This window comes from Suricata suricatta, chromosome 11 (assembly GCF_006229205.1).
Source record: "Suricata suricatta isolate VVHF042 chromosome 11, meerkat_22Aug2017_6uvM2_HiC, whole genome shotgun sequence".
Taxonomy (NCBI): Eukaryota; Metazoa; Chordata; class Mammalia; order Carnivora; family Herpestidae; genus Suricata; species Suricata suricatta.
The window spans coordinates 80,538,561-80,563,631 of NC_043710.1; the positions used below are offsets into that span (position 1 = coordinate 80,538,561).

The 25,071-nt window shown below is 38.9% G+C and overlaps 1 protein-coding gene across 2 annotated transcripts in view; it reads right to left on the minus strand.

Moving 5' to 3' along the window:
* The window catches only part of JAM3 (junctional adhesion molecule 3), a 76,895-nt gene extending 59,647 nt beyond the window's left edge, over nucleotides 1-17,248 (minus strand). The window contains exon 1 of one of the 2 annotated variants that reach the window (XM_029956347.1): nucleotides 17,130-17,248. In XM_029956347.1, the coding sequence (XP_029812207.1) occupies nucleotides 17,130-17,205 (76 nt within the window). In that variant the 5' untranslated portion in view covers nucleotides 17,206-17,248. The remainder of the gene's footprint in view (nucleotides 1-17,129) is intronic. The other variant, XM_029956349.1, reaches the window with a different exon arrangement.
* Nucleotides 17,249-25,071: the final 7,823 nt, after the last annotated feature.

Here is a 25,071-nt window from a genome sequence, read left to right on the forward strand (position 1 = left end):
GTCAATATTTCTTTTGGCATCAAAACTTTAAATATATGCCACTGCTTTTGACATGGAATGAAAGTCTAAATTAATTTAAGGGGGAAACCTAGGAGGGGCGCCTGGGTGGCTCAGTCAACTGAGAATCCAATTCTTGATTTCAGCTCAGGTCATGATCTTACAGTTCAAGAGTTTGAGCCTGGCATCAGGCTCTGCACTGACATTGAGATTGAGATTCTTGAGATTGAGATTCTCTCTTTCTGCCCATCTCTCTCTCTCTCTCTCTCTCTCTCTCTCTCAAAAATAGGTTAAAAAAAAAAAAAAACCTTTAAAAAGGAAGGCAGTAAATAGGGAATTGGGGTGGGATTATATTAATAAAGTTGGATTCATTTAATCTTTATGTGATCTAAAGCTGAGGACTGAACATCTCTAGGCCTCAGCTATCTCATCTTGAATAATCTCTTAGAGCAAGGGTTCTCAACTAGGAGAGATACTGCTACCCACAGAACATTTGGAAATGTCTGGAGTCATTTTTGGCTATCATAACTAGCAGTCCTATTACTGGTATTTGGAGGCCAGGGATGCTGCTAAACATCTGTACAGGACAGCTCACCATAACAAAGAATTATCCAGCTCAAAATGTCAACAATGCCAAGGTTAAGAAATGATGTCTTATATGCGCCTGGGTGGCTCAATCGATTAAGTACCCAACTCTTGCTTCTGGCTCAGGTCATGATCTGACTGTTCATGAAATGTCAGGCTCTGTACTGACAGTGCAAAACCTACCTGGGATTCTCTCTCTCCTTCTCTCTCTGCCCCTCCCTCAAAATAAATAAACTTACAAAGAAAAAGAAAGAAAAAGAAAAAGAAAAAAAGAGAAACAGAAAGAAAGAGAAGGAAAGAAAGAGAAAGAAACCATGTCTTACATCTTTCAGGTCTAAAATCCTATAAGCTATATATCTGTGTCAGCTGAGAGGGGTAAATATTAACTTGGTGGGTAGAAAACTTAGCACAAGATGATTAAATGAGTTGCTGAGATTATCATGTACATCAGTGACAAAATATGGATCTCCTGATAACACTCCAGTCACTGAGAAGTTTAGATTTGGCCTATGAGACAGTTCCCTCTTCCAGAGAAGTCCAACATGAACAACCTTTAAATGAAGCAGAATTTTTTTTAAGTATCTTACCTATCTAGGTCTGTAACAAGACAGATTCCAAATTCTGGCCCTCCAATGAATGAGTGCCTCTAACATTGAGTAGTCAATATGTTCAGACTCTCCAGACTTCAACTAATACTTTGAAATAAATATAAATATAATCTGTGAGAGAGAGCTGGGACCCCAGAATTTAATGCCCATAAAGCTCTGGTTTAATAACCACATATGGTTTTGGCATTTTTTTTAAACTATATACTCTCTGGGCCTTAAAAGAATGCCCTTCCTCATATAAAAACAAAAAAATGCCCTTCAACTGAAGGACTGCTAACATTAATATGGCACACTGATCTGAGAACATGAAATTCTGTCACTTTATTTCACTAAGGGTTTGGGAAAAGGCAACACTAGAACTCTTGTGTGGAAACAGCCTATAAAACATGGAGATCTGTTTATTCATAAGACATTTTCTTACCCTGAACTCATCCATTCTTAATATCTATTTATCTAATAAGACATTTATTTTTAATGTAAACTCACTGATTTATATTGGCAGCCCTTTACTTAAAGATATGCTGAAATTCCCACCAATGCTTTGTATTATTCAAAGTCTGCTAGTTCAGACATGAAAATTTCCCAAAGCATGAGAGATCTAATCTTTTCTACAAATATCATTGAACTACTTTTTAAATCCCAGAATGTCAAAGAGAATTTTTTCTTCTTAACTCTTGAAACTTAAAACTAGCTTTTGTTTTTTTGTTTTTAAATTCAAGACACTATCTGTATCTTAGATGAAATGTGTTCCCTACATAGAAAAAAACAAATTTTAAGACTGGCTATCTCATCAAAATAAACTATCAGGGAAGCCTTAATAGAAGAAAGTTCCTTGGGGTGCTTGGGTGGCTCAGTTAGTTAACTGCCTGACCCTTGATCTCTGCTCAGGTCTTGATCTCAGGGTTGTGAGTTCAAGCTCCATGTTGGGCTCTGCACTTGGTGTAATCCTACTTTAAAAAAAAAGGTTCTCTAATTAGGATTGTAACCTAAAGTTTTGAAAACCAGAAATCTAATAAAATTTGAGTACCCAAGAGGAATAAAGCAAACAATGATAATAGTTTATATTTGTAGCACTTGTGAAAGTGTGTAGCACTTGTGAAAGTACCACTTTCACTTACTATCTCATTTAATCCATGTAACAATCCTATAAAGTGGGTATTATGATCCCTCTATAGATTAAGAGAATAAATCTCAAATATATTAGGAGACGATTATAACCTCAAAACTGGAAAGTATCAGAGATCAAAGTGGAAACCAGGTCTGCTGGCTCCAAATTACTTTAAAATTAAGAAACATAAAAATTAGACCATGGCTTCTCAATTGTCAAGACTATAATATGTTTGAACAGAAAAACTTGTCAGCCCCCATCTAAAACAGGTAGTGAAGCTCCTAACCCTTTCTCAAACTCATAAAGTAAATAGACATCTCCTTATGCCACATGGTTCTCTCATCAATGAATATTTGTATACCTATTTCAAGAATTATGCTAGGCATTAAGACAAGGTTTCCACCCTAAAACTGCAAACTACTTGAAGAGTTAATGATGCACAAATACGAAAAATATACTGCCATTAATAATTTAAATTAGGTCAATCTAACATCCAAAGATATGATTCAAATTAGAGTATAATTAGGGTACAGTAAGTTTTGTGTACTCTGAGGCTATAATTTTGAGTCCCTTGATAGGAAAATGAATACAAAATTAGGTAGTAAGTGAATATTTATTAAGAAAGAGAAGGGTGGCTAAGTCGGTTAAGCGTCCAACTTCGGCTCAGGTCGTGATCTTACAGTTCATGGATTCTGTGCTGACCACTTGGAGACTGGAGCCTGTTTCAGATTCTGTGTCTTCCTCTTCCTCTCTCTCTCTCTCTCTCTCTCTCTCTCTCTGCCCCCCCCCACTTGTGCTGTCTCAAAGATAAACTGTAAAAAAAAATGTTTTTAAAGAAAAAAAAAGAGAAAAATCACAAAAAATTGTATGTTTTAAAAGCTGGCCACACAAATATCACAAAATCTAGACAAAAAACAGTATGTTCATTGACTTGGTACTCTACAATATTTCCTTTATCATGGGATTTCAAATCGCCTCATCATATGCCAACGATTTTGTAATATTGCCTCTGAAAATAACAATGACAGTTAAGACTTTCCTTCAGCATGGTTAATAAAAAAAAATGTAATATTGATACTTTAGGAAAGTTTCTTTCTGCCTCATAACTCATTATTCATTATTGGTAATATCACAGGAAAATGAAATATTCATTACTGGCAAATCATGCAAAGTGTTAAGTATTGTTAAATTTGCAGAAACTTCTACCTAAAGTTTCTTTCATATTTAAGCTGTAAGACTTCAGGATATTTTGACTTTTCTTGGACAAATCTTAATTACTCTTTGAGATGAGAAAATTCATTACCTGCTTTTTCAACCACATACTCATTATAGTAGCATAATGAGGGCTTAAAAATGGCATTCACAGTGGGCTCTACAACTTCATATGACATCCCAATAAGTCAAACAACACAGGTGAATATTCTCAGAAGCCATTCTTACACTGAGATGGTTAGCAATAACAACTATGTATAACAGTGACCATGGACAACATAAATAATCCCACTAAAACCAGAACTGAATGTGTTCCCAACTCATTCCCCTTAGCTAGGGAAAATGTAACAATACTATTCAACATAAAAAGAAGTATGACAGAGAGGAAGGCAAAATAGAAGAAAAGACCAATCTTAAGTAATTATAGCTACAGCATCTAATTTATGCAAATTTGAGGACTTATTGCTAGTATGAAATCTGGGGCCTTAAAGGGAGTCCATTTAAAAAAAATGTTTAATGTTTATTTATTTTTAAGAGAGAGAGAGAGAGAGAGAGAAAGAAAATGAGCAGGAGAGGGCTAGAGAGTCACAGAATCCAAAGCAGGCTCCAGGCTCCAAGCTGTCAGCACAGAGCTGGACAATGGGGCTCAAACTCACGACCAAGACCTGAGCTGAAGTCCAAGGCCTAACTGACTGAGCCACCCAGGTGCCCCAAAAGGGGTCCCTTTTTAAGTAAAGAGTACAAAAGCCTAAGCTTGATAAACTTCATTTTTAATTTGCTTTTGAATAATTAAGTATCAAATGAACTGTAGTAAAGCAGTAATAGTAACAGCAACAACAGTAATAAAGTAAATCTCTACCACTTAGTGATCGAAAACAACCCCAAAGAACAAAAAAACAAACCTAACACTAAAAGCCTATCATTATGCCTGCCCCTCGGCAGAGTACTTTATAAAAATTATGTAATTGATTTTAATTTTACTATACTAATTAGTGTTACCATTTATTTAGATACTTTGATAGGAGCTTTACATATAGTCAGTGGTTTGCAAAACAATTCTACAAAGTTATAAATTATCACTACTTTTTTATAGTAAATTTTTTAAGTTTATTTATTTATTTTTTGAGAGAGAGAATGGGGCAAGGGCAGAAAGAGAGGGAGGCAGAGGATCTGAAGCAGGCTCTGTGCTGACAGCAGGAAGCTCAAAGTGGTGCTTGAACTCATGAACTGGTGGGATGACTGGGTGGCTCAATAGATATAGTAAATGTTTAAAGTAAATTAATTTTGAGAAGTCATATAGCAGAGCTGAGACCTAAGTCTTGGTCTAGTTTATACTCTTCCTAATAAATAGGAATTCAGAAGAGGATGAGATTACTCTAAGCTAGAGATCTAAAAAAGACATTACAGAGAAGTACACTAAACTGGATACTAGGAATGAGTAGGAATGAATAGGAAGGCTATAGTCTATATTTTGGGGTAGACAGCCCAAGATAATAAAAGAGAAACGGAATCAACAACGGTTACACAGAAGACAATGATGAAGCAACTCTACAGAACTACAAAACATGCTCCAAATCATGATTCCCAATAAAAAGTAAATAAAGTCTTATGATCAACTTTCCCTTTATTACATGGCCATAATCTCACAAAAGAAAAAGATAAAGCAACATTTCTCTAGAATCCAATGCCTCAATGGAAAGGGTGGATGTGGACATGTAAAGAATTGTCTCACCTCTGTCATAAGGAAACCCAAGTCTAAGGATTTCTCCCTTGAAGGCAAAACAGTGATTTTCACTGGAAACTAAGGCTTTACACCAAATATATCACATTATCATCATGCTATAGGTAAGTCATGAGGCTTAAAACTGGAGCCTCTAAATTCCAATTAAATTTTCTTCCTTGAAGTTTCATTAAAAGTAGCTTTTAAAATATATAAGCTAAAAGGTGCTGTTCACTTATAAGAATAGAAGTTTTAATAGATTTTACTCTAAGCGCAGAAAATGTACTTGACAAGAAAAGCACAGAAAGTAAAATCTGTGAGTTAAAGAGAGAACAAAACACGAAAACACACTTCTTCTCAAAAAAATTACCTGACCCTGAACTCACTCTGCAGAATTGTTTGTTATAATTTGCAAACAGCATGTGGGATATTAGCCACAGAGTAATAGAAGGAGAAAATATTTGTTCTGGCTTCAGTGAAGTCCTAATCCCTCATTCAATGTTATGAAACATCTTTAGGATTCTTCTCTCATCACTAATGCTAAGTAAAAGAAAGACGGAGTGAGTCAGGGAGAAACAGAGAGACCTGCTATAAACAGACACCAGATACAGATGGAAGAGGAATTCCAGCAATAATTTCATCTTGGCATTTCATTGTTTTTCATATGACCTAACCCTGCATACTCATAAAGGTATACTGACATGAGCAAACACTGAAAATTATGGAATTAAGCATGTCTAAAGTTACATGTATGCATTGTTTTCCGTTTAAATCAAACTCTTCATTCTCTGACTTACCTACACAAAAATTTAAATTGAAATGTGTAGAGAATATAACCAGATGTTTGACACTAACAGTCATTATCTATAAGCAGTCTAACAGAATGGAAAGAAGAAATAACATAAGAATAAAATAACATTTTTGTAACCCTCCTGAACTCTTTATGCAGTCAGCATCTACTTAAAAAAAACATTCATTCTAAGGATGTTTCCCCCATAAGGATCCTGAGCCCTGGAGCAGACTTCTCAACCTGAGGTGTATAAAGTCTTCAGGGGGCTATAAATCCCTGAATATAGTAAGTAATTTTTTTTAATATATGTACATAAGAATACTGTTTGGAGGAAAGGATCTGTAACTTTCATCATTTTCTATATTCATACCATAAGCTACTTCACCAATGTATCCTAATAGTCTGAAACAGTGCCTATAAATTAAAGACACTTAAATATGTGTTCTTACTGACCAGTGCTCTACAAATTCACAACTAAGGTTCTAAACTGGTTCTTTATTACCAGTGGACTTATAGTTAAGAGTGAAGCTTCATATTTGATACTAAGAAACCAAACTGAATTAAGAACATCAACCCAACCAAATAATTCTCAATTTTTTCTTCAGGGTAAACAAACACAGAACTCTTAAACATTAGACATAGTAAGGCTGTAGCAGATTTAAAAAACAAAACAAAACAAAACCTGAGGCTTCGAAAGATGAATATTCCTAACCTCTTAGAGTTCAAACAAAGTTTACCTGGTTCTAAAACACTTCTAAACTTTCAGAAAAGAGAGATTTCTGTAAACTAGATGTTCAAAACCTTCTAATGCACGTTTAATCAACAAATAAACTAATTCAATTAACCAATTAAAAATTCTCTTAACTTCTCATAAAATCACTTCTTTTGATGCGAAACACATATAAAGTGAGCCAGCTAATAAGGGGAAGGAAATGTGGATGTTTTGCTGGTAGGGTGAGAGGAATGGTGTTTAAATTACTTTCAAATGATTTGGATTAAAACCAGTATTATCTCCCCAAGGTCCAAAAATGAATCACATGCAATGCTGGGAAATGAATCCAGAATGCCTAACACCCACGATACTGTGCTCCTTCCTTCAGCCACAAAAGTATCTGAAAGGCTACAAACAATGGAGCCTTCCCAAGATGCAGTGGGTGGTTTTCTTCCTCCCAGTACATGGACTGAGCCTTTCAGAGAACCAGTATTTCATTCTGCAGGAATCCGAATCTCAGATTCAGATATCAGCTATAAAGCTCTAGGTTACTTTTACATTTTACTTCTGAATGTCTTCACCTATACCTGTTCCTAGCAGAGTAAGAAGCTGCTACTTCAGGTGCCTGTCTAGTGTAGAGCAGCTGTAATTCTCCAAACTTTAAGTTGCTGTATCTGGAATGATAGATGGTTGCTTCTCAGGGAATCCGATCCACAGAGATTAAGGTTGTACAACGGGCATATCTTAAATAATATAGCCCCATCCTCAAAGCAATGATGCTTAACAAGAAGCATGCAATCTTTCTCTTCAAGCATACAACAACCTCTCTGAAGTGTATATGTGCTCTGAAAAAACAGTCAATATTTTAATTTATATCTGAAAACTAAAAACAAATTATCTTCACAATATGAACATTTAAAGAAATGTTATGTGACTCTTATGTTAATCAAAAGGAGGAACAGGGATTTCTGGGTGGCTCAGTCGGTTGAGTGTCCAACTCTTGGTTTTGGCTGAAGTCATGATCCCAGGGTCAAGCGACTGAGCCCCACATCGGGCTCCATGCTCAGCATGAGGCCTGCAAAAGATTCTCTTTCTCTCTCCCTCTGCCCCTTCTCCCCATTCTCTCTCTCTCTCTCCCTGCCAAAAAAGAAAAAAAGCAAAAGAAATTAAAATGATCTTTTAAAAAAGGTGGGGTGGGGGAGAGCAGGTTAAGTAAAAGCTTCGATTCCTATTTCCAGTAGTATAGATTAGATACTCCAAAAGGCCTTTTCACTCCAACAAGGTCCTATGCAAACCATAGTTTTTAATATATCTCTGGAGTCCTAGAAAGTGGGGAAATCTGCAAAATAAAATAGCCACAAGCTTAAACCAGAAAGATGGGTGGGGTGCGACTCTGAGAGCAAATGCACGATTTTTTAACACTTTAGTAGGGAGACTGTGCCCTTGGGCCAGCAAAAAGGCAGAGAAGCTGAGCATCTTCAAACAATCCCAGGGACCCTCAAAGGAGTAAAGCCATCCCAGGTGGCCACTCTCTGGTAGAAGCTACTCTCTGACAAAAACCATCATATGGTCAGACCCAGATTTTCACTAATAATGATCAACGAAATGTCAGCTTATGAGTTAAGAAAAACAAACAAACCATCTTAACAGTCATAAGAAACAATAAACATTAGATTTAAATCTCTAGGAACTTCAGATATCTAAAGTATCAGGTAAACAATATAAAAGTAGCAAAGTAAATGGACCTCAAGGGTGTCATGCTAAGCAAAATAAGCCAGGCAGAGAAGGACAGATACCGTATGTCTGCACTCATAGGTCTAACAGGAGAAACCTAACAGAGGACCATAGGGAGGGGACCGGGGAAAGAGAGTTGGGGAGAGTGAGGGTCGCAAATCATGAGAGACTACTGAATACTGAAAACGAACTGAGGGCTGAAGGGGGAGGGGAGAAGGGGGGTGGTGTTGGAGGAGGGCACTTGTGGGGAAGAGCACTGGGTGTTATATGGAAACCAATTTGACATTAAACTATTTTTAAAAACTAAAAAAAAAGCTATACTTGAAATATTTTTTTAAAAAGGACTTAGGGGCACTGAGTGGCTCAGTCAGTTAAGCGCCCAGCTCTTCAGCTCAGGTCATAATATAATGGTTCATGGGTTCGAGACCACATAGGGTTCTGTGCTGACAATGCAGAGCCTGCTTGGGATTCTATCTTCCTCTCTCTCTGCCTCTCCTCCATGCATGCGAGCACTCTCTCATTCTCTCTCTCAAAATAAATAAAAATAAACTTTAAAAAGTTAAAAAGGACTAAAAATATGAACAAGCAAAAGAGACCAGATTATAAAAAGAACCAAGTAAAAATTTCAGAAATAAGCAATATAATTGGTTTTTAAAAACTCTATGTATTGGGTAAATAACGGATTAGACACAGCTGAAAAAAGAGCTGTAAGGCAAAGCTAAATTAATAACCCAAAATAGCAGAGAGGGAATAAGAAATTATGACAGAAAGGTTAACAGTCTTGAAAGACAGAATGAATACACATCTAATCAGAGTTCCAGAAGGAAAGAATTAAGGAACAGAAGGTAGACAGTATTTGAACAGATAAACCTGAGAATTCTCAGGAAAGATATAAAGTCGTAGATACACGAAGTATAACAAATTAACAAGGAAAATAATCTTTAAAAATCCACCCTACACATACTGTAGTAACTTTCAGAATGCCAAAGAAGAGATCTTTAAAGTAGCTGGAGAGAAGACAGGCAACCTAGAAAAGACTGAGGATATGATGAACCGAATCTCAGACTGCACCACAGTAATAATGGGAATCAGAAGGCATCTAAGTTACATATTCCAGTTTCTAAGACAAAATAACTATCAACCAAAAGTTACATACCCAGAAATCTATATTTCAAGAAAATGAATATATTTTTAGGTATGCATAAAAGTGAACTGAAGATCAAGAGACCTACCCTGAATGAAGTGACCTTGAACTTCCTAGCCAACTTTCCCTCTCCAATCTTCTTGAATATCAGATTAATACTCCTAAAATCATTTGATCATATCACTTCCCTGCTTCAAACTGCAATATTAATTTCTAGAACCCACATGACAAGGTCCAAATTTCTTAGCCTGGCACTAAAAGCACTTTAAAATCTAGTTACTCTTCAATGTTCTTTACATGGACAATGTGGCTCCTCAATATACTAACTGTAACCTTAAGCTAGGTAGTTAACCTTCCTGAGTTCAGATTCATCATCTGCATAATGAAACCTATAAAAACTGACTTCTGAGATCAATTAAAATCACCCAGATAAAGCTATCAGCACAGTACCTGCCACACAGGTTTCAATAAATGGTAAGTAGTATTATTTCTCATTATAATTCATTGGCCCTAAAATACAACATATGCATTTCCAACTCCATGCCTCTGTTCAATATTTCCTTCACTTTACCAGCCCCCAACACCTCCATCTATTCCCCCCAAATCTGCTCTTGAAAATCAAAATTATCCCTAAAAGTCCAGTTCCTTCTTGAAATTCTTCTCTACCAGGCCAGAGCAAGTAAGTGCTCTCACTTCTAAACACATTAAAACATTTTCCCAAAATGCTAGTCTGTTAACTACCTAAACTGTATGTTTCTTTTGGTCTAAAGAAGTGTTCATCTAAATTTTCCTGTTTACTCATGGAAAGCTTTACAGCCGTGCAGAGACTGCCAGATAAATATGGATTGTCTGTTTAAGTTCCAGCACCCTTACAGAGATACTTTAGAGGGAAAACATGGGAAGGGGAGGGGAAAAACGCAGCTGTCTTAGGATTCACTGCATTCTTTGTAACCCTCCAGACAGCTGTACTTCATTTTAAAGACATTATACATATCCCTTAGAGAAAGATCTCAAACAAGGAAGTCCATGGTGGGCAGGAAGAAGTGATAAGGGTACATCAGCTGACACCTCACTTCAGGAAACATCTTTCAGAGTCTATTTTCCAAGGAAGTCAATTTGACCTGGTGTTCCCTCTCACCCAAGACAAAGAAAACAGTCTTCCAGGAGTTGCCCAGCTGGCACAAAGGAGGTGTTCAATAAATGCTGGCTGACTCTGAACAGGCAGACCAAAGCAACTACTCAGGTTATTTTGTTTGTTCAAAAAAAAAAAAAAAATAGGAGCAAGGCAGATTTTCTCATCAGCTCTCTTTTAGTTTTCCAGTTAACCATTTGCTGAGGATGCCACAGCTGGCTCCCTCACCCAAAACCCAGTGGCAGCAAATCTCTCAAATGAGTCACAAAGAATGCATGATCAAACAACGAAATCAAGTCAGCCCCTCCCTCCTTCATTCACTGGGGCTGACATTAATTAAGGAGCACAATCAACATGCTATCACATTGAACCAAACAAACTTTTTCCATTTTAATTTGTTTTAAGTAGCCTCCAAGCCCAGAGTGGAGCCCAATGCAGGGCTTGAACTCATGACACCAAGTTCAAGACCGCAGCTGAGATCAAGAGACGGATGCTTAACTGAGCCACCCAGGCTCAAAGTTTTTCCATTTTTAAAAAAAGTTTATTTATTTCTTTTGAGAGAGAGAGAGAGAGAGAGAGAGAGAGAGAGAGAGAGCGAGCAAATGCATGTGCGAGGGACAAAGAGAGGGAAAGAGAATCTCAAGCAGGCTTCTCACTGTCAGCGTGGAGCCCCATGCAGGGCTTGAACTCACAAGTTCAAAGAGCCAGCCAGGAGCCCCAAGTTTTTCCATTTTAAGAGAAAATCTCTAGGGGTGCCTGGGTGGCTCAGTAGGGCAAGCACCCGATTTTGGCTCAGTTAATGATCTCACAGATCATGAGTTCAAGCCCTACATCTGGCTCTGTGCTGACAGCTCAGAGCCTGGAGCGTGCTTTGGATTCTGTGTCTCCCTCTCTCTCCCTGCCCTTCCCCCACTCACACTCGGTCTTTCTTTCTCTCAAAAGTAAATAAACATTAAGATAAACTTAAGAATTATCTGGGATCTTACTGATGCTTCATCACAGGGAAAGAAACCTGGCTTCTCAGACCATGAAGGAAAAGAAGGAAATGACCCATAGCTTTAATAAAAATAATAATAAATAAATAAAAATTTAAAAAATAAAAGAAAATCATTAAAAAGAAGAAAGAAAAAATCTTTACTACTATCAAATTTTAAAATCCACTATTTTATCTATTAGAAGCCAAATCAAAATACAATTACTTTTCAGTATTAAAAAACATCTTCATTAAAGAAAACTTGGAAAAAAGACAAAAGAATTGGCCAGAAAGAGAAAAGTAGAAAACAACCAGCCATAAGACCTACCACTCAAAACCAGCACCTATCAACATTTTGGTTCATTATATTCCAGGGGTTTTCTTCCCCCTAAGCATAAAATTAGTTTTTGTGTAACTGTAATCATATGGTATATGCTAATCCTACCTGCAGCTTGTGTCACTTAAATTATATCATAAACATTTCCCTGTGGGGTTTTTTTTTCTTCTTAACCATGTATAACTGTATAGATGGTAGATTTTAAATTAAACCAAGAAATACTTACCAACTGCTTTCTTTCACAGAAACTACTGAAGTAAAAACTAAGAATTTCCCAAAAGTTCCTGGGGCCACTGGAGATAAGATACATAAAAAATGCCTAGACACAGAGGAAGTATTTAAGATAGTTAACAGACTTACAAGTGACAAAGAGAATATTTACTATAGTCATCTCTAGAAAGATACAAAAGAAATTAAATTCAGCCTCTGTTTTAGTATCATTGAAAAAATAGAATGTATTTATACTCAATAACTGAAACCCAACAGAATTCAGCATACAACCATGCTGACTCTTCAAGAGTGGGAATGCTTTACTCATTTCTGCACCCCTAGCCTGCACAACAGCACCTGGCATATTATAGATATTTAATAAATGACTGCTGTACTAAACTGAACTACAAACTAAGAGCCATGCTTATATAGAAATAAGAAAGGTCACTCAGAGCTGAGGTTAGGTTAGGCAGAGTAGCATCATGAATATAGCAGAATTTGACTTCCGCAATAATTTGCAGAAGGAGACCTAAACTATAGAAGCTTTGAGATTCTGTGAAAATAAAAAATAACATAAGCAAAAAAAAATTTTGTAGGGGGTACCTGGATGGCTCTGTCAGTTAAGCCTCTGACTCTGTATTTCAGCTCAGGTCAAGATCTTACAGTTTGTGAGATCGAGCCCTGCACTGGGCTCCATCCCCGTCTCTCTGTCCCTCATGCATGATCTGTCTCTCTCTCTCTCTCTCTCTCTCTCTCAAAATAAATAATAAATAAATAAATAATTTTTAAAAACGTTTTTAAAAATATGGGTTGCCTAGGGGTGCCTGGGTGGCTCAGTTGGTTAAGCGTCCGACTTCGACTCAGGTCATGATCCCACAGTTCATGGGTTCAAGCCCCACTTCAGGCTCTGTGCTGATGCTAGCTCAGAGCCTGAAGCCTGCTTTGGATTCTGTATCTTCCTCTCTCGCTGACCCTCCCCTGCTCTCACTGTATCTCTCTGTCTCTTGAAAATAAAAAATAAGAAAAAAACATTAAAAAACAATTTTTAATGGGGTGCCTGGGTGGCTCAATCACCCCCAGGCTAAACTGGTTAACGTTCAACTTCAGCTCAGGTCATGATCTTGGGGTTCCTGAGTTCAAGCCCCACCTTGGGCTCTGTGCTGACAGCTCAGAGTCTGGAACCTTTTTGAGATTCTGTGTCTCCCTCTCTCTCTGTTCCTCCCCCACTCTCACACCCTCTCTCTCTCTCTCAAAAAATGAATAAACATTTTTTTAAAACCTTTAAAAAATGTTTGTGCAGTCTTAATTTATTAAAAAGTTTGCTTTTTCTACACAATCAGCATTGAAACTGCCACTGAACATATGAACTACTCATGGGAAATATATATAACATATAATAGACACTACCTAAAAAGAAAACACCCCACCACAAAATACCACAGCATTCCTTTAAGTCAGAAACAAGGGTTAATTCTCAAAAAGCTTTCTGTATGTCATGAAAAGTAGCAAAGAGGCAGTAAAATAAGGCTTTAGATCTCCATATAGAGTATCATAGTAGATACTGTCCTTGCTAAACTAGGTGTAAAAGAATGTGCTTACCAAAACTTTCTTTCAGGATCTCTTTACACTCCAGTGAAGCTATTTGCATATATGGTTAGCATTCAGGCGGTAGAGAGAGAAAATCTGAAGTCTGTATTCAACCCTAACAGCATCACACTCACACCACCTGATTCTAAACATATCTTTAAAAGAAAGAATCTGGCTTCATGAATAGGGTATCAGTGAACAGACTCCATACATCCTAACTTCATTCATACACATATTTTCTTTTACCCCACTTGTGCTCTGAAAAAATTCAAAGAATTTATGGAGAAGGAATCTGCTAATATCACATCTCTAACAGCTGTTAGCTTGATATACTAAATCCATAGCTCCCTTAGTTATATTATGTGTCCATGTCAGAAAGTGTGCTTAATTACAAATCTGGTTTCTTTCAAAAGAACTGTTCTAAGCCTACCCTACTAGGCTTCCTTAAGAGCAAGTTACACAGACCTTAGGGCCTAGGTGTCTGATAATTTTGTCTGGATATAATACTGCAATTACTTATGTTTAAGTACCTCTAATAGCTGTCCATTCAGTCTCCACAGCCTGAAGACTCATGAATAAATGCCTATCAACAAGTCATTTGAGAATGAACAGCTGATTTGAGACACTGCATAATGTAGGGCAGGTGTTCTTTGTTTTTCTGAACACGCGCGCACACACACATACATGCGAGCACACATACACACACACACACACACACACACACACACACACACACACACACACATCTGATAGCAATTATATCTGCCAGAAAATTTAAAAGGAATTATAACACTATAAAATAAGTCATTCTAAAAAAAATGGTGTAGAATACTTTTCAAAATTTTTTCTGGGAAATTTTAATTTTTAGATTTTACTAAACTTAAGCACACAAGCTGTCTTACCCCAAGAATACAAACTATTACTGTTTTAATTCTAAATGAAGCACTTCTCTCTAGGATATCAAAAGCTTTGGAAACCAAAAAATATTACTACATAATCATTCAGAAAAGCCATGTGGCATAACATTTGTAAGGTTGAACTGCACCTGTCACCAATACAACAAAAGAATATTTTATATGCAAACCACAAAGCTTTGAACACTTGGTAATTTGTTAAACTAACGCATAACAAGAAATCCACTGTCAAATGGAATAATACAAGTAACCAAAAATTAGATTAACAGAAATAGTTAAAAAGTTCCAAATTTAAAACGCATAGACTATCACCCTGAGCAAGTTACTGCAACTCTCAGGACTTGTTTCTTCATGCACAAAATGAACAAAATAATATTAACAATCTCTTAAATTGTTAGTAATATGAAATAAATTAATACATATGAAATTCTTATAACAGCCTGGCAAAGGCTAATAAAGAATGTATTGTGTTAGGAACAACAACAAAAACAATGTGTTATATCAGGAACATTTTTTTTTAATGAGAACGCTGAAAAATAATAGTAATTGAAAAGAATAATCATAAAAACAAAAAAGACACAGCTATCATGACCTGTGGAAGAGTAAAGTTTTCAAGGTGTTACAGTGTGCTTAGAGTACACACAAAATAGGAGAAAACGAGTCCCTACTAAAAATGATAGCTGCATCCCCTCAAAGTGGATTAATACAACCTCCCACCTTGATTCCTTGCCATGAGTCCTTTTTTTGCAAAAATTTATTCTTCCTCCTATGCTCTGCAGGTAAATCCCAGCCCTTAAAATCAAGGAAGCCATAAAACCTGCACCTCCAGGAAAGCAAAATAAAAAGTTAAAGGTATATGAAGTACTTAGCATCTTCTAGTTTTATTAACAAGCAACCGAGTTGAAATTCATTCCTGAGCTAAAATTCCCAAATGTGTCTGCAATAAAAACTGCAAACTTTCATGTGAACAGAACTTTTCAACAATGGGGAGTTGTTCCAGTCTGTGAATAGGACAGTGTCAGTGTGACCAACAAAGCCGGGAGCTGGACATTCCTGACACCCTTGTCCCCTGGCTAGCCTTTGATCATTTATATCTCCCAACCACATGTTTTTGGAAATCATTTTCACAAAGGATCTGGACAACACCTATACCCTGAAACTTACCCTTCATCACAGAGCCCTGTTTCCAATGCTTCCATCTCAGACCCTCACTTTCATCTACCACCATTATGAACACGCCACAAGAATGAACATCAAACACAGGAGTGCTTTGTTTTTCTAGTCTGCCCCCCCAACTCCCAAACAGTCACTTCGTGTTTTAATTTGTATATTTTAGAAAACATCGTGGGATGAAAATGGCAACCCAGCCAAATAATAAAATGACCTAAGAACTGAAAAGATCTCATCTGGTTACCCGAGGATGTCCTCCACAGAAGTGTGGTGTAGTGCATTAGGTACACACGTGTTGCAGTCTTTACTACTCACTCGGGATGCGGTCTTGGAAAGGAGACCTGACTTAGGTCTTAGTTCTCCTATTTGAAAATGGGTAATAAAACCCACCTCACAAAGTTACTTTAAGTTCTAAATGAGATAATGATTTCAAAGTGCCTAGTACACTTTGTAGTAAGTACCTGTATTTAGTACATGCTCACTAAACAGTGGCTACGTTAGTCCCTCCGTCCAACTGTCCTGAGACACACAAATCTTAGAGAATTCTGGACAGTGGAAAAGACGAAACAAAACTCCAAAGTCTGTCAGCGTGACCTGATCAAAACGGCCAAGATGCTATTTCAGGGTAAGGGTGTGCGGCGTCTCCTGGGCCAGGCTGGAGAGAGACAAAAAGAATACTTGATAGAGGTCTGTGACACTTTATTTCCCCCAAAGGAATGTTGGATTTGCGCAACTCAGTTTTGTTTACAGCAAGAGAGAAATGAACAGCACATCCCCAGCGGGCTGAGACCAAAAAGACAGAAAGGCCTCGGAGTTGCGCCTCACTGGTACTTCGGGAGGCCCCTCACTGTCCACAGGCGCTCGCTCCGCAGTGTGTTCTAGCAAGTTCCAAGCCCACGCCTAAGCTGCCACCTTCTTTCCAGAGAGCGGTGCCCACCGCCCGGAGCGAGCTACCCGGGGCCTCGCACAGGCCCCTTGCACCCCCGAGCCGACCCGAATGGGATCCGGTACAAAGGCCCCGGATCGATCCCTTTCTGCACGGACGCGGGCGCGGGCCGCTCCTGCCGCCGAGCCCCCAGCGTCTCCGGAGCCGGGACCGCTATTCCCTCCACGACCCACTTCAGTCGCTCCGGGCCCGCTCTGCTCCCATCCGCCCCAAATCCTCCCCTCCCAAAGGCAGAAACACGCACACTCACCCCTCATAAGCAGCAGGAGGAAGAAGTCAGACAGACGGGCGCAAAGCCGGACCGTCGGCCGCCGCCTCAGCGCCATGTCGAGTGGAGCTGAGGGGCCGAGGGCGCGCGGCGCAGCAAGGCTTCCCCGCACGCATGCGCCCTGCCTGCCGGGCCCCGACTACCCGCCCCTAGTTACCATAGCTACCACCTGGCCCTGCACAGCCGTCACCATGGTAACAAGAGAAGCTCAAATTTGGTCGCTTTGGATTCAGGGATGCTCTGGACCCGCGCGCATGCGGTCTCATTCAACGAATTTGATGGGAGGTTAAGAAACGTATTCAAAATAGGGCGGGGTAAATTCCCATAGCTATAAAATGAATGGAACACTACAGATCAGAGAAGAAACACTCAGTTAAAACTTGGAATTGAAATGTTTCCTCACAAATAAGGATAAAATCTAATTGTCTTTGAAGCATTATCCCCGGCATGTCTTTTGAGGCCCTGATCCCAAATGTGATGGAAGAAAAAAGCGCTGAAATCCATTTAAAACATAAGCAAGACATATATTATGAAGAATATAAAAGTGATGTCTTTCTGGGGCTCCTGGGTGGTTCAGTCGGTTGAGCATCCGACTTTGGCTCACGTCATGATCTCAGGGTTCCAAAGTAGGAACCCCGCATCCAGATCTCTGCTGTCAGTGCGGAGCCCGCTTGGGTTCCTCTGTCCCTCTCTCTCCCCCACCCCCACTCGCGCCCTCTCTCCCTCCCCAAAATAAACATTTTTAAAGTGATGTCTTCCTAAAATAAAATACCATAGTTCCTGTGGTAATTCAAAAGCATGATGGCATGTCCATAGTTTATTCTGCCGAAAAGCAGGGTAATTCTTAGCTCTGATTTCTGAATATTGGAAAATGATAAGACTGGGGTAGAAAAATGGAGCAGAAGCTTATGAAGACAAGCAGATAAGATGCAAAGAAGCATAAAATGTACTAGAAGTTGGACTCAGGGATGCAGGAGGTTTTGCATGTCATTAATACTGTGGAAATTTTGGGGGGCGCCTGGCTGACTCAGTCAGTTAAGCATCTGACTCTTGATTTGGGCTCAGGTCATGATCCTAGAGGGATGGGATCAAGCCCCCACGTTGGGCATCATGCTGAGCATGGAGCCTGCCTGAGATTCTCTCTCTCCCTGCCACTCTCCCTCCCTCCCTCTCTCTCTCTCTCTCAAAATTAAAAACTACTGTGGAAAATTATTGAAATAGCTTATGTTATATCTAATATAGAAAGTACCTTCCTAAAGCTCCAGGAAACAACAAAGTAAAAACAGAATTCTTAGTTATTAGTAAAATATGCCAGAGTTTCCAACAACTAATATGTTTTTAATGTTTAACTTACAGGGGTGCCTGGGTGACTAGTCAGTTGAACATCCAACTCTTGATTTCAGCTCAGGTCATGATCTCACAGATCAAGTCCCACATCAACCCCATGTCAGGCTCTGCACTGAGCACACAGAGTCTGCTTGGGATTCTCTCTCTCCCTCTCTCCCTGCCTTTTCTCAGCTTCCTGCTTGTATTCTCTCTCTCTCTCTTCTCTCTTTGTCTCTCTCTCAAAAATAAAATAAATACATAACTTATTTAAATGTTTAACTGAAGGACTTTATTTCACATAGTCACCCTACATTTTTTTTAGTATTTTTAGCTTTTACAAAGTAGAATAGTGTGTATATGTAATTTACATATACACCAAATTATGAATACCAAGAAACATGAAATAAATCGAAGTTGTTGCCAAGGATATTCTTCAAATGTCATTTTATGATCTTCTTTATAACTCTTTATAATTGCTCAAATCTTTGCAAGTGTGAATTAATTATATTTTCAAAATCTCATAAAGACAGAAAAAAATTTTTTAAATAACAACTACTTATTATGATTTTGTCTTTCCTTTCTTTTTTTAAAAAATATTCATTTATTTGAGAGAGAGAAAGAGAGAGAGAGAGAGAGAGAGCGAGCGAGCATGATCGGAAGAAGGTGGAGAGAGGGAGACACAGAATCCAAAGCAGGCTCTGGGCTCTGAGGTGTCAGCACAGAGCCTGACACGGGGCTCGAACCCACAAACCAGGTACCCCTGTCTTTCCTTTCAGAAACTTTCTTTCTGTTCCAGTTCTCCATATTCCAAAGTTACAAATTAAAATATGTGAAAATTATATTATAATGGCAGACTTTCTCCCTGCATCAAACACAACATACAGGGATTAAAAAAAGAAAAATTCTTCTTAGGCCCACTGACTTTTTCTTTTTGCTTTATCTTTTCTCTATCATTCTCTTTACTTCCTAGGTATACATAGCCAGGCATATTTACCTAACTGAAAGAACCATTTTGATTACCTGTAAATATGAGGTGTCTGACTGTGGACAGAATAGTTTTCAGAAACTAGCGCCTCTTTTCTCCTGCTGGATTTCCTGTGTTTGCATTGTGACATGGTTCTGCCTGTTAAATGGTTTTCTCTGTTAGGGAATCTTTTGAAATTCATAACAAGACCACAGAGAAAGTCTTCATGAATATTCTATATGGAACAGAGGTTCCTATGAGAGCAGATGCAGGTGCTTCATTGTAAAGCATTGATTTTCCTCCACAGATGGAGTCTGCCTGTCATGGCTGGTGGCTGAGACACAATCTTGGAATAGAGCCTAACTAGTGATGCACCAGGACAGGGTAGAATGCATTTGGCTGTCAAGTGATCTGCTTCTTCATATGATCTAATTGCTCCCGGAAGAGCTCTGGCCCTGTTCAGAAGAGAACCAGAGGTCTGGAAGCATTCAAGTCAGTGAAGGTGTGGAGCCTCTGCTTTTGTCACCATATTATCCACCTGAATATGGTTGTTTCTAATGTGTGATTTACTAAGGAGAGATACATGTCTTAAAAGAGTTCATGGAACTAAATACACTTCTGCTAAATTTGAACAAAACATTTGCTAGACTTTTTAATACTAACACAAAGTGTAAATCAAGTAGCAAAGAGAAGGGTGTTCTGAGACTCACCTCTAAACAGACTGGAGAGATCCTGGCAGCAGCAATTACAGGAGGGGAAACATAAGCTCTGAAGTCTGATGGACAATGATTCAAATCCTTGGCTTTTGTAAACTTGGGAAGGTAAGTTTCATTTCCCTAAGTCTTGGATTCCTTGTCTGTAAAATAGGGATACCAATACCCACCTCAACTGGTTATTGTGAAGATCGTGTGAAATAAAGTTCCAAAACATACTAGGTGCTCAGTAAATGTCTGTTGCCTGTGCCTCTTCCGTTTCCTACTATTTTGGCTCAGAATGGGCAAAATGACTACAATATTCCTGTAGAGTCTTCATAAAGAAAAGGACCTTCAGCCTGCAGATGGGTCAGAGAGAATGAGAAGCAAAGAGGAACTTTTACATCAGTGCGTATTTGTTCCCTTGATATGATTATATTCTTAAAAAGTAACATGACTATGGCTTCTGCCCCTTCACTATGCCATTATACACCTGAACAATCATCTGAAGTCAACCCTCACAGCATGACAGAAGTGAGATCCATTGACTGAGGGAAGTCTCTGACCCTAGAGTTAGTCTATAAAAGCATTCCTCTTCAGGGCTTATCAAAGACCCCGTTGCTCCATCTTATCTCCATTCAAGTTTCCTCTTCCTTAAAATATTTCCAACTCTGTTCTCTCACATTTTCTCCCAGCAATCAGGCCCTGCTCCTTCTCTTCCAAGTATTTCTTTAATTTCATTTAAATAGAACGATTTCCCCCCACCTCTCAGGAAACAGTAGGGGATAAAACTTTCACCCCCTCTGAAGAGATGTGCTGTTCATGCTACATAAGAAGGGAGGCTCTTTTGCAGTTCAATTTATTTGCAAGGTCCTTTCCTTTGTAGTGGCACAGTTGAGAAAGATGATATGAATGCCAAAGCTTTGACTTAAAGTGTCTTCCTAGAGAGAGACATTTATAAGGAGCTGTTTAGCAGCCCTTTCATATTTCACCAAAAAGAGGCTAGGTGTTCATGTGCTAGAATGTGCGTATGTTTGTGTGTGGTGTGTGTTTAAGTAAGCATATCATACATGCAATAGGTGAAAGAAAGAGTCACTTACCTCTGCTAGAGGAGGAATCTGAGTGTCCCATCACCATCAGCCAAGGTCTCTTTCCTCACCAGTGGACTTCAAAACACAACACAGCAATCAACACTGAATGGACAATTTCATGGCCACAGTGGAAGGCTAACTAGGGTTTGCTGCTCCAGGGCTAAGGGCCCTAAGAACTGTGAATCCCCAGATCCCCTGCTGAGGTATCTGCCTCAGTTCTTTCCTTGAGGATGTAGAGAAGCAGGGCTTGGCTGGATGCCCCCTCCAGACACCAGGGAAAAGGTGTTAGGGACGGCTAGTAAACAATACTCCCCAGATCACCTTTAGGAAGGACACCTGTGATGAGGTAAAAAACAGACAAGCTTTCTCTTCTGCTTGACCTGATGAATATTTCCACTGGCCTGGGGAGAAGATGGAAAGCTTTTCCTCATCTGTGCTTCAGTACCGGGGACACAGATGAGCATGAGCACCAGTGGGGATTATCTTGGAGCCAGATCGAGGAGCTGATTCAGGGGCAGGTGTGGAGGGCCTCCTAACAGTGGGTAGACACATATCTGCAGCTCTGTAGTTCAAGTTCTGTGCCTCCAGGATGCTCCAACAACTTTGTTTACAGATTGGAGATATTTTTATCCCAACCTCCAATTAGAGGTAATTTTCTTTTCCTACAAATTGTACATCAAGTGTTTACTTCCTGGCAGCACCAAAGAGAGACCAGGGCCTCCGCTATTCTCTGTCTTTTGCTGCAAGGAATTCTGTACTTACTTTGGAGTCCCTTCAGGGTCAGTTCTCTATTGCATGCTTTGCGGAAGAGGCAAGTTCATTCTGATGGCCTTGAGCCCAGGGGTTTGGCTGAAATGAAGAAGACCTTTGATCATGAACAACAACATCTCGTATTATGTCCTCACCTATACCCTTGAATCTAATTACTCTCAATTATTTTAACTTCTTACTGCTTGTCATGCTCTCTCAAGCCACTGGAGTTACCTATGTGGTCCCTTTTGCCTACGTTGCTTCCTCTTCAGGCCCCTCAGTTTTCTAGCTCTAACGTGTCTTTGAAGAACCCCTTCACCCATCATGTCCTCATGGAAGAATTTCTTGACCCCCGTGTTCCCTCCAAGAGGATTTCTTTTAAAGAATCTATTACCTGAATTCTATGATTCTTCTTTTGTAAGTTTATTTATTTATTTTGAGGGAGAGAAGGACAGAGTGAGAGAAAGAAAGAGAGAATCCCAAGCAGACTCCTTGCTGTCAGCACAAAGCCCAACATGAGGCTCAATCTTATTCCCTCTAATATGATTTCGATGCCCTTCCTCTGTCCTTACATAATACACTATGCATGCATGTATTTTACATTTATCGCATTATATTCGAATGCCATATTTTCTCTGTAGTTGTTTTCAGACAACTACAGTTGTTTTCTAGAATTTAATAGTTTTCCACCCTCCTTCTTTTCTAATATATACCTTTGAGACAACAATTTCTTCCTAAATGCTGCATCATCTGCAACCCGCAACTTATGCTATAAATTTGTCTTCATTGTCACTTGACTCCAAGTATTTTCTAATGTCCTATATGACTTCTACTTACCATTCATCATTTAGAAGTCTGCTTTATTAAAAAAAAAAGATGTCTGCTTTATTAATTTCTCAATATGTGGAGCCTGGGGACTATGTGGCCATTACTGGCTTTTAGGGTTTTTTTAATGTTTATTTATTTATTTTGAGAGAGAGTGACAGATAAAGCAGGGGAGGGGCATAGAAAGAGAATCCCAAGCAAGCCCCATCCTCAGCACAAGGGTTTGATCTCATGAACTGTGGGATCATGACCTAAGCCAAAATCAAGAGTCAGACACCTGACTGAGCCACCCAGGTGCCTGTACTGACTTTTAGCTTTATTGCACTGTGGACAGAAAACAAGGTCTCTATGAAATCAGTGCTTCATATTCACTGAAACTGACTTTACAGCTTAGTGAGGGCTAGTTGTTTTAAATGCTTCCTGCATACTTAAAAATATTTATTCTTTAATGGTTAAGTATAAGGTCTTAAATATATATATATCCATTCAGTTAAATTTTATTGTGTTACTTGAAACTTCAATATTTTTCCCTTTTAAAAAAAAATCTAAAGCTTATTTATTTTTGAGACAGAGAAAGTGAGAGAGAGAGACAGACAGACAGAGTACAAATGGGGGTGGTGCAGACAGAGAGGGAGACACAGAATCTGCAGCAGGCTTCCAGCTCCAAGCTGTCAGCACAGAGATCAACATGGGGCTTGAACTCATGGAACTCATGGAGCCGAAGTAGGACTCTTAACTGACTGAGCCACCCAGGCATCCCACTATTTTTGCCATTTAAAAAAAATTTAGCTAACAATTTCTGCAAATTCTGCAATATTTTATTAAATATCACACTATGATTATAGATTTCTCATCATTTCATTACAATTCTGTCAAAATGCTATTTATTTTTAACTACATGGTGTACAGGCTCAGGGGTGTTATGCCATTCTCATGACACCAAGAAGCAGTGATATGGGCTTTCACCCTCTCCCTGCCTTCTCTCCTCTTCCTCACTCTCTCCCTCTAGCTGAACCAGAAAAATGCTACCCTTGCCTGCCTCAGAGAAGCTTTTCTGTTCTCATGTTCCTTGGAGCCTTGGCTACTCTCCCAAATAGGCCTAGTAAATACTTCCTTCCAAATAAACATAATCTTCTCCATGAAAAAAATCACGGCAAACACAACTATCAATGTTGCAGCACATATATGATAATTGTGATTTACTCATCCCATCCTGCAACTGGAGAACTATTAGCTCAGTGTGGGTCTTATGGTATATATCTACATTTGTCCTCCTAAGGGCCAACTACATAGTGATTGCTTAAAAAACACATTAGAGTGTTAAAAGAACACACACACACTTACATAGGTGTCCCAATGACATATGTTACAGAATCTCCTACAAAGATTTTTCAGAAAAAAGGATATCCTTGTGCTGGAGCACCTGGCTGCCTCAGTTGGTGGAGCGTGTGATACCTGATCTGAGGATCATGAATTCAAGCTCCATATTGGGTGTAGAGATTATAAGAAAGAAAGAAAGACAGAAAGACAGACAGAAAGAGAGAAAGAAAGAAAGGGAGAGAGAGAAAGAAAGAAAGGAGAAGGAAAGGAGAATATCCTTGTCCTTGAAATGATTGAGGAAATCTTCATCTTCTTCTAGATTGAGAGGATCTAGAAATAACTGTTAACCTTGGGAATCACTTTCTGTCATTTAATTATCCATCCAGCACACATTATACTGTGTATGTGCCTGGTACGAGGTAGGAACCAGAGATAATACGGGCACAGTTTCTTTCTTCATGGAGCCCACAGTCTAGTGGGAGAGACAGGAGCAAAATTAATTATGTCTTAGGGGTCTAGTAACTCACAGAATGCGCTAATATCGGTATCTACTGCTTTACTGCATCATGCAGAGATATTCTAAATAAAGTATAACCAAAAATTTAAAATGCATATTGGGCTTGAAGTAAAGTAATAAACCCTCAAGTGACAGTAACAAGGGAGGAATTTAAAGCCAAAAGAGTAGCTAGTGTTGCAAACAAGAGCCATGGTGGTATGAACAAGAGGAGGAGGGAGCCCTAGAACTGGGGGAGCAGTTTAACACCCATGTGCATGAAGGGGCATGTCTTAGGACCCACTAGAAGCAGTGCTTTGGAACTGAAATCCTGTTCCTTCAGGGAAAGATGGCTAGAAAAAAAATCTCCATCTATCAGTTTCTGCCCTAAGTCTCTGGGGAAGAAAGATTCAGTTTCCTATCCACATTCTGGTGTGTGATGTGACTTAACTTTATCTCATGG